Source organism: Pleuronectes platessa, chromosome 7 (assembly GCF_947347685.1).
Source record: "Pleuronectes platessa chromosome 7, fPlePla1.1, whole genome shotgun sequence".
NCBI lineage: Eukaryota > Metazoa > Chordata > Actinopteri > Pleuronectiformes > Pleuronectidae > Pleuronectes > Pleuronectes platessa.
The window spans coordinates 28,609,082-28,625,399 of NC_070632.1; the positions used below are offsets into that span (position 1 = coordinate 28,609,082).

General features: G+C 42.9%; 1 protein-coding gene across 1 annotated transcript in view; it reads left to right on the forward strand.

The window, feature by feature from the left end:
• The window catches only part of LOC128444811 (cytosolic carboxypeptidase 4), a 193,896-nt gene that overhangs the window by 158,880 nt on the left and 18,698 nt on the right, over positions 1-16,318 (forward strand). Inside the window, exons 24-26 of the mRNA XM_053427466.1 lie at positions 8,726-8,788; positions 9,010-9,123; positions 12,053-12,207. Of these exons, the coding sequence (XP_053283441.1) occupies positions 8,726-8,788; positions 9,010-9,123; positions 12,053-12,207 (332 nt within the window). The remainder of the gene's footprint in view (positions 1-8,725; positions 8,789-9,009; positions 9,124-12,052; positions 12,208-16,318) is intronic.

Consider the following 16,318-nt stretch of genomic DNA (forward strand, 5'->3'; position numbering starts at 1 on the left):
ATGTGTGGACAACATAAAGTGAATGACCACTGACAGCGTGATGGGAGTGTTGCTCCTGCTGTACAGCGAGAAAATAAAGTGGCCACGTTACAAAGTAAAGAAACGTCTCCTCCTCCTTCTTCACGGTGTGGTCTGGATGGCAGCCAGTCAGCGAGCCAAATAACCAGTGAGCTCAAGACTATGGTTCGGAGCCGAGATACTGGCCTAGGGAAGGTAACACTTGTTCTCCAGTAAATGTGTTTTTGGGAAAGGTCCGCACTGCAAAATGGTAAAGGCTTTAGAATCGTCTGCTCAGTCAGAGAAACACAAGTCCCAAGTGAAAAGCCAACAACAAACTTCTGCCAAATAGTCAGTGGTTGCCCCTGCTTCGGGACCATCATCTGTGTCAAATGCTACATTAGCTAGAGTGCCAGCTGCAGCAGCTACGGCAACAAAGTCAGGGATAATGAACCTCAGGACGACGTTTGTGTCTACATCAACCCTAAAAGCGGAGGTGCTGTGAACGCTAAATACTTGGCTAAACACCAATCGTATAACAGCAACGATAGCATAGGTGAGCTTTTCAAAAAACTTTACCTGCGGTGGTGAGTCAAAGGTTGTACATCACAAAATTTGTTTAGCGGAATACATCAAGAGAGACCTCGTCGCTATAGTCAACAACGGCCCGTTCGAGGTACCTGGGGTCCCAGTTTATGGGACATGCACCAGCGCGGGACTTGCTGGAAAATGTCAAAGTAAGTAATAAATTATTGATAATGAATGTTGATATTTAGCAAGTGTATAGTAAGCCTACTCCAGGGGTCTTCAACAAGGACCCCCAAACTGATGTAGAGATGGAGCAGGGACCCCCCTACTATATATATTGTATAAAATTGGGTTTTATATTAAACTGGGCCTAGTGACATGTATAAACATAGCTACCCTGTTACTGTGCATTCAATACTAAGCTTTTCAAATAATACACATGTTCATATATTCATGTTTTCAATTTAAACATGTGCAAGCTACAGGGTGGCCGTGCCATTTATAAACATACATCTTGAATATAGCACTGAGTTATTAAAATAATTCACAGATTCATTTTTATTTATTTATTTTAAACATACATGTAGAAGGGACAGTGCATCCTCAAGCCACAGATACTCCCATATTAATATGTTGGATCCATGTTAATGTATATTTAAAGACATTTACATTTTTGGGGGGGGGAATTGTTTGGGAAGAAAATTTAAGATATAAAAAATGTTGCGGACACCCTGTTGAAGACCTCTGGCCTACTCTATAAATGTCTATATTCATTTCCATTGCTTATCAACACAATACATGATATAAAAGCATAAATAACAGAGACAAACATCTACTTGAACTTGACTGAAAAAGGTGTAAAGGTTGATTTAATATTTCATTTTTATTTCTCAGGAGTGTGTGGACCAGCTTGAGCTGAGGAGCCAGGTGTCCATCTCGATGGATGGGCCCAATGTGAACTGGTAATTCTTTGAACTTCTCCAGCAAGAGCATGCAGAACAATATGGAGGAGCCCAGCTTGTTGTCGTTCGGAGCTGTGGCCTGCACACCTTACACAACGCTTTAAAATGTGGCTTCTCCACGTGGCAGCTGGACAAGCCACTGAAGGCAATGCCCACATTGTTCCACAATGTGCCAGCAAGGAGGAAAGATTACAGTGCTGTAACCAAATCTACAGTTTTCCCTTTGTCATTCTGTGGCCACCGCTGGATTGAAAACTTGCCTGTAGTGGAGAGGGGACTTGCGGTCTGGCCATCACTGCTCCAGTACATGGATGCAGTGAGAACAAAGAAACTCCCAAACCCTGGAACAGCATCCTTTGATACAATACAGCAGCCCTGAAGGATCCACTTGTCTTAGCAAAATTGAAGTTCTACATGGCTCTTGCCTTCAATCCATTCTTGAAGAAGTACCAAACAGACGAGCCAGTGATGCCATTCCTCTGCCAAGACTTGTCACGGACAAAAAAATCTGGCTTCGCCTACAAGACACTGACATTGGCTTGGGTGCTGAGTCAATCGTCAAGGTAGTGTGATAATTTGAAAAAATAATTTTACAAATTATGATTAAAATGCAGGCAGCTTATATTAATTTATTTCTTTGTACTATTTACGGCCTATTTCCCCCCTCTCCAGAGAGCCAAAGGTGTAGAGCTCACAGTCCTTGAGTTTAGGAGGGACTGAATGCAGGCCCTGTCAGATATTGTTAGGGAAGTGCAGGAGAAGAGCCCCCTCAAATACCCAACCGTTAGGCAAATGACGTGTCTGGATCCCTCTGTCATGTACAGAGACCCTGACAGTTGCAAGAGACAGATGAAATGTCTAGTTCTGAGGTTTCTGCAGGACGAACAGCTGTCAGAAGGTGTTTCTGCTGGTAGGAATAGTTCTGGAATAGGCTCTGACAAATTGTACACATTTTACCAATTGTACACCATTTTAACCAAATATAGTTTGAACACCATTATTTCCGGATCCATTATAACCAGTACATGTCTGATTGTTAATGTAATCTAACGATTTATCTATTATTCACTTTTCTTTATCTTCTGTTTTGTTGTAGGTGATTCCATTCTTAAACAGTTGAGGCAGTCCTGACCCTTGACAGCAGAAGTTAGGAGTTCCTCTCCTTCCCCCCAATGCAGGGGAGGCTGAACGTCTTGTTCCGTGATTTCCTCAGCAAGCCCTATCCTGAGCTCTGGGCTTTTTGCCAGAAGCTGCTCATCTTGTCCCATGGTCAAGCCTCTGTGGAGAGAGGCTTTTCTGTGAACAAGGAGGTGGAGACATGCAATATGCAGGAGGACACTGTTGTTGCGCAGAGGCTTGTGTGTGACTATGTGACGCTACACGGAGGTGTTACGAGGGTCCCACTCACTAAGGAGCTCCAGAATTCTGTGGCATCAGCCAGGTCCAGGTACCGCATTCACCTGGATCAAGAGAGAAGGAAAATTCGGAAGCACGGGGTCAGAAGAGAAAAGCTTCAGACAATTACCTGGAGGAACTGAAAAAGAGAAAGAAAAACCATCCTATAGGTGTCTGAAGGTCTGGCCAGAGATGTAGATAGGTGTGCAGAAGAGGCTGAGTGCAAGGCTGGCAGCAAGATGGCCAAGCTCATCTCCAGGTCAACTATTCTGAGGAGGGGCTGCAAGGAGAAGTTGGCTGAGCTTGAGACAATTGAAAAGGAGATTGTGGCCAAGGCAGCAGAGCTGAAGTTAGAGGTTTTTGTAGTGTTGGGGTGGGATGTTAAATTTCCTTCTCTGACCATTTTGTCTGGCCATGTTTTATGGAACACACTTTTTTCTCAATGTTGAAAGAATCGTTTATTGAACTCATACTTGGTAATTGTTTGACAAAAAAAAGTATCTTTATTGATTAGAAGGCTCAGTTATTTCTGATTCTATTTGTTACTATTTTGGACCTGTTTGTCTTCCAACTTCTGTGAGTAAAGAGATACAGTCCTTGCCTCAGTGCTAGGCCAGCTAGCTGTCGCCTGTATTCCTTCTAAAACAGGTCTAAAGACACACACATCACGTTCTGTGTACTGTTAGGTTCAGTCACTAATCTTATGTTGAATGGTTATAAATTTAAGTAATTCTGTGACCTATTTCTTCTTTTATAGTAATTTTTCTTCATTCTTTTTTGCCAGTATGGCCATGAAATAGGTCTTAAATTATATTCAAAGTAAGGTCTTAAAAAATCTTAAATTTAACTTTTTGAAACCTATTATTATTGTCAACTTGAATATAATAAAGTCACCGACAATAATACCTTTATCTGTTTTTGGGGCTAGGCTTGATAAAAACTCAGGGAATTCCGTTCAAAATAAGCCCAAGGAGCAGGCAAACTACAGCAAATATTATTGGCTGTTGTAAATTATTGGATGGGTGTGGCAGACTAAGAACCAGACTTTCAAATGAGTTGTAGTTTAGTTTAGGTTTAGGATTAATTGATAGACTGGAATTAAAAATAGCAGCACCTCCACCTCCTCTGCAAAAGTCTCGGGGAATGTGTGTATTTATATGACTGGGAGGAGAAGATCAATTTAGGCTGACATATTCATCAGGATGCAGCCACGTCTCAGTGAGGGACAATAAATCAATATTGTGATCTGAGACTAATTCGGTAATTAAAACAGCCTTTGATGACAGTGATCTTACTTTGTTTGTTTAGTTGTTGCAGATGTTGCTCTCACTCACTCACTCATCGTCATCTGCTTATCCGGGGTCGGGTCGCGGGGGGAGCAGCTCAAGCAGGGGGCCCCAGACTTCCCTTTCCCGGGCCACATTGACCAGCTCTGACGGGGGGATCCCGAGGCGTTCCCAGGCCAGTGTTGAGATATAATCTCTCCACCTAGTCCTGGGTCTTCCCCGAGGTCTCCTCCCCACTGGACGTGCCTGAAAAACCTCCCAAGGGAGGCGCCCAGTGGGCATCCTTACCAGATGCCCGAACCACCTCAGCTGACTCCTTTCTAAGTAAAGGAGCAGCGTTCCTAATCCGAGTTCCTCACGGATGACTGAGCTTCTCACCCTATCCCTAAGGGAGACGCCAGCCACCCTTCTGAGAAAACTCATCTCGGCCGCTTGTACCCGCGATCTCGTCCTTTCGGTCATCACCCAGCCCTCATGACCATAGGTGAGGATAGGAACGAAGATCGACCGGTAGATCGAGATCTTTGCCTTGCGGCTCAGCTCTCTTTTCGTTACAACGGTGCGGTAAAGCGAACGCAATACCGCCCCCGCTGCTCCGATTCTCCGGCCAATCTCACGCTCCATAGTACCCTCACTCGCGAACAAGACCCCGAGGTACTTGAACTCCTTCACTTGGGCTAAGGACTCATTTCCTACCCGGAGTAAGCAATCCATCGGTTTCCTGCTAAGAGTCATGGCCTCAGATTTAGCGGTGCTGATCCTCATCCCAGCCGCTTCACACTCGGCCGCCAGCCGATCCAGTGAGTGCTGAAGGTCACAAGCCGATGATCCAATGAGGACCACATCATCCGCAAAAAGCAGTGACGAGATCCTCAGACCACCGAACTGCAATCCCTCCCCACCACGACTACGCCTCGATATCCTGTCCATGTATATCACAAACAGGATTGGTGACAAGGCGCAGCCCTGGCGGAGACCAGCACCCACTGAGAACGAAACTGACTGGCTGCCGAGGACCCGAACACAGCTCTCCCTTTGGGAGTACAGAGATTGGATGGCCCTGAGGAGAGACCCCCTTACCCCATACTCCCGCAGCACCTCCCACAGCACCAGCACCTTGGAGTAGACTTTACCAGGGAGGCTGAGAAGTGTGATACCCCGATAATTGGTACACACTCTCTGGTCCCCCTTTTTGAACAGGGGAACCACCACCCCGGTTTGCCACTCCTTTGGCACTGTACCCGACTCCCACGCGATGTTGAATAGGCGTGTCAACCATGACAGCCCCTCAACACCCAGAGCCTTTAGCATTTCTGGCTGGATCTCATCAATCCCTGGGGCTTTGCCACTGCGGAGATGTTTGACTACCTCAGTGACCTCCACCAGGGAAATTGACGACGAAACACCATCAACCTCGAGCTCTGCCTCCAACATAGAGGGCGTGTTATTCGGATTCAGGAGTTCCTCAAAGTGTTCCTTCCAACGTCCGACGACCTCCTCAGTTGAGGTCAACAGAGTCCCATCCTTACTGTACACAGCTTGGATGGTTCCCCGTTTCCCCCTCCTGAGGTGCCGGATAGTCTTCCAGAAACACTTTGGTGCCGACCGAAAGTCCTTCTCCATGGCCTCTCCGAACTTCTCCCACACCCGCTGCTTAGCCTCCGACACGGCAGCAGCTGCAGCCCTTCGGGCCTGTCGGTACCCTGCAACCGAGTCCGGAGTCCTCCAGGATATCATATCCCGGAAGGCCTCCTTCTTCAATCGGACGGCTTCCCTGACCACCGGTGTCCACCACGGTGTCCGAGGGTTACCGCCCCTTGAGGAGCCTAAGACCCTGAGGCCACAGCTAGCCACCGCAGCTTCAGCAATGGAGGCTTTGAACATCGCCCACTCTGGCTCAATGCCCCCAACCTCCACAGGAATGCCAGAAAAACTCCGCCGGAGGTGTGAGTTGAAGATACCTAGGACGGGGGCCTCCTCCAGACGTTCCCAGGACCCATCACATGCCCATTTAACCACAGTTGGTATGGTTCCTTGGGGTCTTAATGAAATTTCTGTAACATATTTTGGTCAAAATACCACAAGGATCATTTAAAACAGCACCCTTTTTACCCTATCTAAAACAGCCCTCCTCAGATTGACCTGTTTTCAGTTTAGATGTCTGACGCTAGCTTGCAGCGTCAGCTCGCGAGTGCTCCGGGCTAGCGCTCCACCCTCTCCCCGGGGAGACGGCGAGACGGTGCAGCCCGGCCCGGCGCCGTCTCCCCGGGACAGTGTGGAAGGATGCTGCTGCTGTGCCAGCTCCAGCTCCCACTGCAGGGCTGTGCTGGGGAACTGGGTCGCTGGGGCTCTCGCAGCCAGGCTTCGGCCCGGGGAGAGGGTGGAGGGTGGAGGGACAGTAGACATGCCAGATACCCAAATTAACGTGTAGAAGCACTACAAAAGTGGAATTTTTCATAATAGGTCCAACCTTAAATAATTTAATGGGACAGAGGACCGACAGTCTATGGGGTTGTGGTTATGTGACTGATCGGCAGGGAGCGCAGAGAAGTGTGTAGGACTGCAGTTCTGCTTCCTGGTCCCGACTCTGGGTTGTCATTTTGGGTTTATGTTAAATTCCGAGTTAAAAGAGCTGCTCCATCCCAAGTGGGATGGAAGCCGTCTCTCCTAACAAGAACAGGTTTCATCGGAAAAAAATTGCTCAATAATTGGTTGAGCATGGGCTCTAGGCGATGTCTGTAAGATACCCATTTTGTGAGCTTAAAAGCACTTTTTTGGAAGAAAAGAATCTGATGTATTTTTAAATCCTGTCTGGAGGTTTTATGGAATGAAGACATGGGTAGATCGCAACCTGCAGGTCATAGGGTCAGGTTGTCCACATGCTGGTTCAGTAATATCCATTACACACCCTTCCAACAACCAAGAGGTAACAAAACCAAAAGGTAATATAGGTTTGAAATAAAGTAAGGTAGTCATATAACCTGCAAGTGAAAAAAGAATGGTGCAAAATTTAGGTAGCAGAACTGTATTGCATATAGGAGTCCAAAGATGACAGGACAGGTTCAAAAAGTGAATGGGGAAAAAAAAAAATCTTCCAATAGTAACATCAGTCATTGTGTCACCGGAAATTATTAAGATATTAAGATTATTAAGAAGAAAGAATTAAGATATTTAATACATTACAAAACCTTCTTTGGATTGTGTGGCGCTGTCCTTTCTGTTTTGCATTTTCTTAAAATTTGGCTTCATAAAGATTGTAAAATTATTCCCATAATCAGTTGGTGATAATGAGATGTGATGGTTGAACAAGAACAGATTCACATGCAGCAGGCAAAACTCAAAGTTCAGATCAAGTCATACGTGAAGGAAGTCAAGGATGCAACGGTTACTGGGAAGCCAAAGGCAAAAATCACAAAACCCCCAAAACAAGTAGAAAGACAAAAAACAACACAAGGCAGCAAAACTATTTATGAATAGGGCAGTCTCGGACACAAAAACAGGCAATGGCCGAGGAATGAATGTCTGAAAACTTGAAATGAAGTACGGAGACAATCTGTCAGGGAAGCGGTATGTGAGCAGGTGTATGTATACTGGTTGACTGATGGTCCAGGTGTGGTGAGTTCAGTTGTGTTAAACTGAACAATGGGAGAAGGTAAAGCTAGCAGTGCAGTGCAAATTCACACTTTAAAAAGAACTAGTTTAAAGTTCAGTTAATAAAGATACAAATTAACCAATTAATGTTGTGATGGAAATTCATCTTGAGATTTGAAATAATGAAATCAGACTGGAGTTGCCATTGAGTCTTTATAATAGTAATCTCTGCAGAGATACACAACAAGCACGGGTGCTCAGGATGGAACAACTGGCTGCGAAGGTGAAAAAGCCAGGACTTATACAAAGAGGCGTTTCACAAGACAGCATGAGAAAAAGAAGACATGCCAGAATTAATACAAAGAGGAGCTTCATAAAACTTAATATGAAAAAGATATGAAATCCTCCTCAGTGCTCATCTGCTGTGTCCGTCCGCTGTAGCAAACTCCCAGTTTGCCAAGGCCACAGTAGTGAGACACCTGGTCTGTTGAATTTTCCCTCACAATGTTTATTTGTTCCGTTTTTTATTGGGATGGTTATGATTTTGATGACAAACTTACAATAATTTGATTAGTTATTAATAGTGACAGTCGGTCAATACACGGCGCGGGGACACGGTCCCTTCAACATCCTGAGACAAAAAACCTGTATGTTAAACAAAACTTAATTGGATAATAATATTTTACTTGTACAATGCTCCTTGGTGACCGTAAGCCCCTATGAGCATTCAATATAAGTTGTTTTCAAATAATACTTGGTTAATTTCTGTTCAAGTACTTAATACTTCCGGATGTGGGCTGCTGTCCAAGTCGATGTGAATATGGGTCCGGAAAGTTTTGGCAACCACGGGATCCAGGAGGTCTCTTTTTCTGTCATTCTGGAAATGAAACCAAATCATTGATAAAATTCAGGTCACTGATGAACACATCTGTCTCTCTCTCCCTCTTTCCCGATCTATCTATCTAGACCATTCCAAAGACTCTGGATCGTATTGCACCTGCCTTTTCTTTCAACAGCTGCAACTATTTGGTAATAATAACAATTATAATAACTAATCATCAACAGCTTTATTATCATCACACACTCAATTAAATTATTTCATCTGTTTTCATCATGTCTCATCACCACCACAATTATCATTATAATAGGTAGTCTTATCAATTTTTTGGGGCTTTATTTATTTTCAAAATGTATTTACAGTAAAGTGACAAAATAAATCATGTGATATTGAAACTATGTATTTTTATCAGGTTGAAAAGTCTCGCTCTGCCACAGCCAGGGTGGTTGTCTGGAGGGAGATGGGTGTGCTAAGAAGTTACACAATGGAGAGTACTTACAATGGTTGTGACCAGGGAATATACAAGGTATGTGTATGTAAGATTGTGTGAAATTAGTCCAAAGACACTTTATAAGGTGGACTTGAAGACGAAGAAAAATGTTCATGAGCTAGTATCTGTGCCATGTAAGTGCAAATAAAAGTATGTATATATATATATATATATATATATACACATATACATATCACATTTACTCCAGTAAATCAGTAACCACAGTGGGCCTTAAGCCTAAATAAGACCCCTCAGATTTTTTGCTTGCAGCTGTTTTAACATTTATAGAATATTAAGAATTAAAAATAAAAATAAAATCACTTGAAATTAAAAAGGTATTTTTAGGAATATAAATATACATGTATTCAATTCATAAAATATATTAAATATGTATTATACATTTTTTCAACCGATAAAACAAAAGGTTAATATGTTGGAATTTCTGTAACATGTTATATATATATCTATATATATATATATATAGATATATATATATATATAGATATATATATATATATATATCTCAGTCTAAAATTAAATTAACCTTATTAACCTAATTAAATCTAAGAAAATTGTACAACAGGCTTTAAAACAATAAAATAAAGGCTACAGTGCCTACTTGTTGTTACGTATGGATTTTTTTTTTAACCCCAGCGCAGAGAGAACTGAGCACGAGTCAAAAAGAAGAGTGCAAGGGTCTGTATTTTTCCAAACGCTGGATCTTAGAAGTGGTAGTTGAGGGAAAATACCTGTAGAGGGAAGGCCGGAGGATTGACAGGTGAATCCTGGAGGAGACGAGGAGAAAACAGTGAGAACAGTGTATAACAACACAAGAATGTAACTCTGATGGTCTTTAGCAGAGGGGCCAAGGACGAATAACTACCACGGAAGTGACAAGGATGAGCTGGCAATGACCAGGGTAGATATCCTGTCGCTGATCAGCTGATGAGCTGCAAGAGCGGTGGTGAGCTGTCCCTGGCTGTGCCTCCTTCGAATCATCTGGGAAAGATGGCACACACCTGCGGAAGGGGAGAGAGGCAAGGGAAGGGGCAGAGAAACTGGGGGGCACATAGGAATTTTTTTTTAATGGTGGGATTTTGTCCCCTTTGTCTGTTTACCTATGGAATGGACATCTGGGGTCTGTCAACCTTCTTTCCTTCACATCTCTGTGAATGTGTGAGCAGGTGAAGATGTCCTTCACTGAGATAAACAGCTGGCTGGTCAGTGTGCAAATATGAGTTTCAGAAGAAGGTATAAAGCCCACTCAGCCCGGAAAACCAACAAGGGAAAAGAAACCTTTACAAACCAAGCCAAAGATGAACTGGGCTGGAGCTTCGTCAAAAGCAAAATGGGAGGCTGAAAGGGCACATTTGAAACAAAGCTTGAGAGGAGGGTAACATGATCTATGACACACGGAGCTTCTCTTTCCAGCTTCTCCTTCCTCTTCTCCATCCCTATGCCCCTTCCCCGGAATCCCTTTGCTTTATCACCCGCGGATCCAGGGCCTCTGTGGCCACACCATGGATTGCGGTTTGTGGATCGCGGTGTTGGATCCAGTGTGGCGGATTCTGAGTGATGTGGGCTGGTCGTGGTGCTGGTGGCGGACCCTGTGTCGCGTTGGCATTGGGCACGGGCGGTGGGTCAGGACCGCGGTGGTGGCTCGTGATGGGTCCTGGTGGGCGGCGGTGGACGGTGACTGAGGACTGGAGTGGCGTCTGGTCTGGATGGTGGATCGTTGGCTGGATGGTTGATGACCATGGACTGTGATTGCAGCGGGACTGCTTGGCATATCATGTTGGGGTTGTCCTTCGGGATGTTTACCCTCATCAAATGCTGCTAGAGACTTTGATTATTGATGATGTTCTCCTACACATGGCATCTATTGCACTTCTGTCCGTCCTGGGAGAGGGATCCCTCACATGTGGCTCTCTCTGAGGTTTCTACGTATTTTTACCCTGTTAAAAGGGTTTTTAGTAGTTTTTCCTTACTCTTGCTGAGGGTTAAGGACAGAGGATGTCACACCCTGTTAAAGCCCTATGAGATGAATTGTAATTTGTGAATATGGGCTATACAAATAAAATTTGATTGATTGATACAAGAGAGGAGGCAGATTAAAAAGCAGTGGTAAAAACCTCAGAAGAGCTGAAGGGAAAACTAATTTACTGCAGGGGAACATCAAAAGCTGACTAACGACCTTGAGGCGAGCAGAGCGCCTAAAAAAATCTACAGTAAGAACTTGTTTCTTTAAATACCCCTTCAAGTTCGTGAAATCTGTCTTCACCACAAAGAAGCTGGTCACATTACAGGTGACGGTGACATGGCAAAAATCCCCTGATACTACAATTAATGCATCAGGATATTGGGTCCTTATTCTTGCGACCATGTCATGGATGACGTCATATGCTTCTATTGTACCTGCTCGTGGTGGAATATAATCAAGAAAGGCGCAATGTGAGAAAACTCCGTTGTTACATTATACATTCTTAGACCGTCTGCCAAAAGTTAAATATCCTCAAAGCAGATCTTCTCCATCTTAAAATGTCCAGGGTTGCACCATTTATTGTTCACAGACCGAACCAGTCCCCCACTTTTGCTTGTACCACTCTCCTTGCATCTGTGAGTTGACATACCCTCCCTCAGCTTTACAAATGACGATGATTTCAAGAACTTATCTAAGTGTACAACCTGTCTGGATGGAAAAATGATGGTGAGTTGTGGGGGATAACCAACTTATATTGATTTCAGTGCTAATGGCTTCATTTATGAACCATATGAATTTGTGAATCCATTCATAGTTGCTCAAAATGAATTCATAATCGTCAGTTTTTCCATTACACACAACTCTGGTATTAGTTTGAAAATGTGTGTGAATTGAGTTGGTATAGCTTCACTTCTGTTCATAAATAAGTACAAATCTATTTAACTGTGTGTGTGTGTGTGTGTGTGTGTGTGTGTGTGTGTTTAGGGCCTGCAAACAGGAACCAGGGAGCTGCAGGAGATGGGGGTGAAGTTCTGCCACAGTCTGCTTTCTGTAACCAAAGACATGAAGGCTCTTTACGACAAGAGACTCAGCAACCACATTGGCCTAGATCATAACATCCTCGACCACAACACTCACAAGTAAGACACCATCTTTAAAAGACATGTATAGTGGGGGTAAAAGAAATTAGGAAAATCCTTCAAAGTGAGAACATGAGGTTAGGACTTCAGATATGGGTTAAAGCTAGAATGGGTAATGTCCTTACCGAAAGGGATATCGTATCTCCACAGTTGGATGTTGTGAGGCTGATTTTGAGTTAGGACTAAATTACCATCGTATATCAATTAAAATGGTTCATAATCTTATTAAACTCATAGTAAATAACAACTATGGGTTTTAAACAGAACATTTCCAGTAATTAATATTATCTTTATAACCAAACACATGGCGGTACGTTTGTCACCTAAATCATCCCAATAAAAAATGAAATATGAACGCGAAGTAGTTAATTTACATCTGCATGAATTGAACTTGGAACTCGTTCTTTTTAAGTGTGAACTGGTCAACCCTGCTTCTACAGATGGGCTCAGATTCAGATATCACGTTCACATTTAATTGTGTAAATGTTTGGTTGTTTGTTTGATTTAAAAAAGAAAAGAAAAAGTTTAATTCAACCATACTATATTTGCCCAAAAAAAGGCTACGTTGCCCCAATTATTTAAGATAAAGGTTATCTTTGAGTTTGATAAAAAAGAAAAGTTCTAGGTAACAACTTATATTTGCTCAGAGGCATAGAAAAGAGACAACAATATTTAATTATGGTGTGGTATTTATTTTTGAATCTTAATAACTATCATTTGGACTTGTCATCATTAAAAAAACAAATGTTAAATGTATATATCCGCCTTCTGTCATTTAACAATAAATGACAATATATATAGAAAATGGGGATTTTTCGGGCATTTAGAAATGGTTATTAATCGTTTTTATTCACAACTAGCCTGTGATTAATCTGATTAAATTTTTTTAACGTTTGACAGCCCTAGTAAAATATATTCAACTGAAACATTGTACCAGTATGTGTCATGCAGTTCTACAACTTTATGGACCTCTGTTTGGACCTCTCTATTTAGTTTGCCTGCATTTGGACCACTTGTCCATTGAGCAATATCCGCACATATCCATGCTTGCACTAAATACTCAATGAACAGAATGCACATATTGTATATATTTTATATTTTTTTTATCTTTATATGCTTATGTTTCTACTCTTGCATAGAGCAATTGTAACAAACACAATTTCCCCTTGGGATCAATTAAGTATTTCTGATGCCTAAATGTCCTTGTAGTTACTGCTGCAGTAAATGCAGCTATTGCGAGTTCTCACGAGGAAGAAATCTTGGTATATAGTTGGGTTTAACAAGATATGACATTCTTTGCCCTTAATCCTCAACAAGGGTAAGGAAAAACCACCACACCAAAAAAGAGGAAAAATAACGTAGAGACGTCAGTGAGAGCCACATGTGAAGGATTCCTCCTAGGATGGACAGATATGCATTAGTTCAGCTGACAACACGGTCTTGATCCACCACCACTATCCATGATCAGCGGCCAGCATGATCATGATCCACCACAGCTATCCACGTACAGCTGCCAACACAGACAAATCAAAGAACATGATTCTCACAGTGCTCCCAGGATTTTTTTCCCAGGTCAGAATGTTGTGTAGTAATGGTCTCACTAAGGGATGGAGATAAGTTAGGATAAATTGCTCCAGGATCTGCATTAGGTGGGATGTTGGTGCCACCGGCCTAGTCCCAAGTTATTTGGGATGCGGACTCAGTAACACGCAAAGGGTCACCAAGGTTGTGGTACTCTCCTTAATTTTCGGAGTTCTTTCCTCACCTGGGTTGTTGTGGCTGTAGCGCTTTCTTGGCCTCCATCTCCATGAGATCCTAAGCACTGGGTTATGTGGCTGAGGGGTAGAGTGGTCGTCCTCCAACCTGAAAGTCGGCGGTTCGGGTAATGTGAGACACCCCCTGTATCTAGGCAACAGAACACATTTTTGGTCATGTGACCATTATGTTTTCAAGCCCCTCCCATACCCACCTTGCCATGAATGAGAAGTTGGTGATGGTGCTGTGGAAAGTACATTTTCTTGCTTTGAACTTAATCAACTGTTGTATCAAAACAAATTGATTCAGGTAGAAAAACTTATATCATACATGTTGATGAACTTCCAACATATAAAAGAGACATGAAGCACAAGTTAAGTTTAGTCTTGCAGTAGCTGAGGCAAAGAGAATATTCACAGATGAGATGGAGGAGGAGCTTGCCAAACACTTGAAACAACTAGCTAACCAGTTCCATGGCCTTACTCCAGTTAAATGCCGTGAACTGGCATTTGAATACGCAGAGAAAAACAATATGCCTGTCCCTGCCAATTGGACAGAGAAACAATGTGCAGGTAAGCTAGGCTGTGCAACATGAATCACATGAATCATAATAATTGTTCTGTCCCCCAAATGTGTTTAATATTTAGCTATGCAACAGCGCCCCCTTGGGGCAGTTCAGGAATATATCATTGCCAGAGGTCAAGGTGTACTTGACCTCTGAAGTGATTCAAAGTTGTTTTCTGTGTTGTTTATAGAGGGCAGCTCCACTCACAAGTTGTGTCTTTCTTCTGCGGGTAAACGCATCGTCTTTTCACAAAATTCATTAAAGTTCGCGAAATACCTACCGTGGAGTTTAAGCTGGTTGGACAGCTAGCGCCCGCGCTAGCGAGACCTTCACAATAATCATAAATCTGCTTAATTGACCAATCCCCATGATTCTGTTACTAGTCCGATATTAGTTTTGGAATATGTGGTTGTCAAACTAGCTGTCAGGATTTTTAACTATTACATGTGTTGTTATGGTAGTCCTAACGTTTGACAGCCCTAGTAAAATATATTCAACTGAAACATTGTACCAGTATGTGTCATGCAGTTCTACAACTTTATGGACCTCTGTTTGGACCTCTCTATTTAGTTTGCCTGCATTTGGACCACTTGTCCATTGAGCAATATCCGCACATATCCATGCTTGCACTAAATACTCAATGAACAGAATGCACATATTGTATATATTTTATATTTTTTTTATCTTTATATGCTTATGTTTCTACTCTTGCATAGAGCAATTGTAACAAACACAATTTCCCCTTGGGATCAATTAAGTATTTCTGATGCCTAAATGTCCTTGTAGTTACTGCTGCAGTAAATGCAGCTATTGCGAGTTCTCACGAGGAAGAAATCTTGGTATATAGTTGGGTTTAACAAGATATGACATTCTTTGCCCTTAATCCTCAACAAGGGTAAGGAAAAACCACCACACCAAAAAAGAGGAAAAATAACGTAGAGACGTCAGTGAGAGCCACATGTGAAGGATTCCTCCTAGGATGGACAGATATGCATTAGTTCAGCTGACAACACGGTCTTGATCCACCACCACTATCCATGATCAGCGGCCAGCATGATCATGATCCACCACAGCTATCCACGTACAGCTGCCAACACAGACAAATCAAAGAACATGATTCTCACAGTGCTCCCAGGATTTTTTTCCCAGGTCAGAATGTTGTGTAGTAATGGTCTCACTAAGGGATGGAGATAAGTTAGGATAAATTGCTCCAGGATCTGCATTAGGTGGGATGTTGGTGCCACCGGCCTAGTCCCAAGTTATTTGGGATGCGGACTCAGTAACACGCAAAGGGTCACCAAGGTTGTGGTACTCTCCTTAATTTTCGGAGTTCTTTCCTCACCTGGGTTGTTGTGGCTGTAGCGCTTTCTTGGCCTCCATCTCCATGAGATCCTAAGCACTGGGTTATGTGGCTGAGGGGTAGAGTGGTCGTCCTCCAACCTGAAAGTCGGCGGTTCGGGTAATGTGAGACACCCCCTGTATCTAGGCAACAGAACACATTTTTGGTCATGTGACCATTATGTTTTCAAGCCCCTCCCATACCCACCTTGCCATGAATGAGAAGTTGGTGATGGTGCTGTGGAAAGTACATTTTCTTGCTTTGAACTTAATCAACTGTTGTATCAAAACAAATTGATTCAGGTAGAAAAACTTATATCATACATGTTGATGAACTTCCAACATATAAAAGAGACATGAAGCACAAGTTAAGTTTAGTCTTGCAGTAGCTGAGGCAAAGAGAATATTCACAGATGAGATGGAGGAGGAGCTTGCCAAACACTTGAAACAACT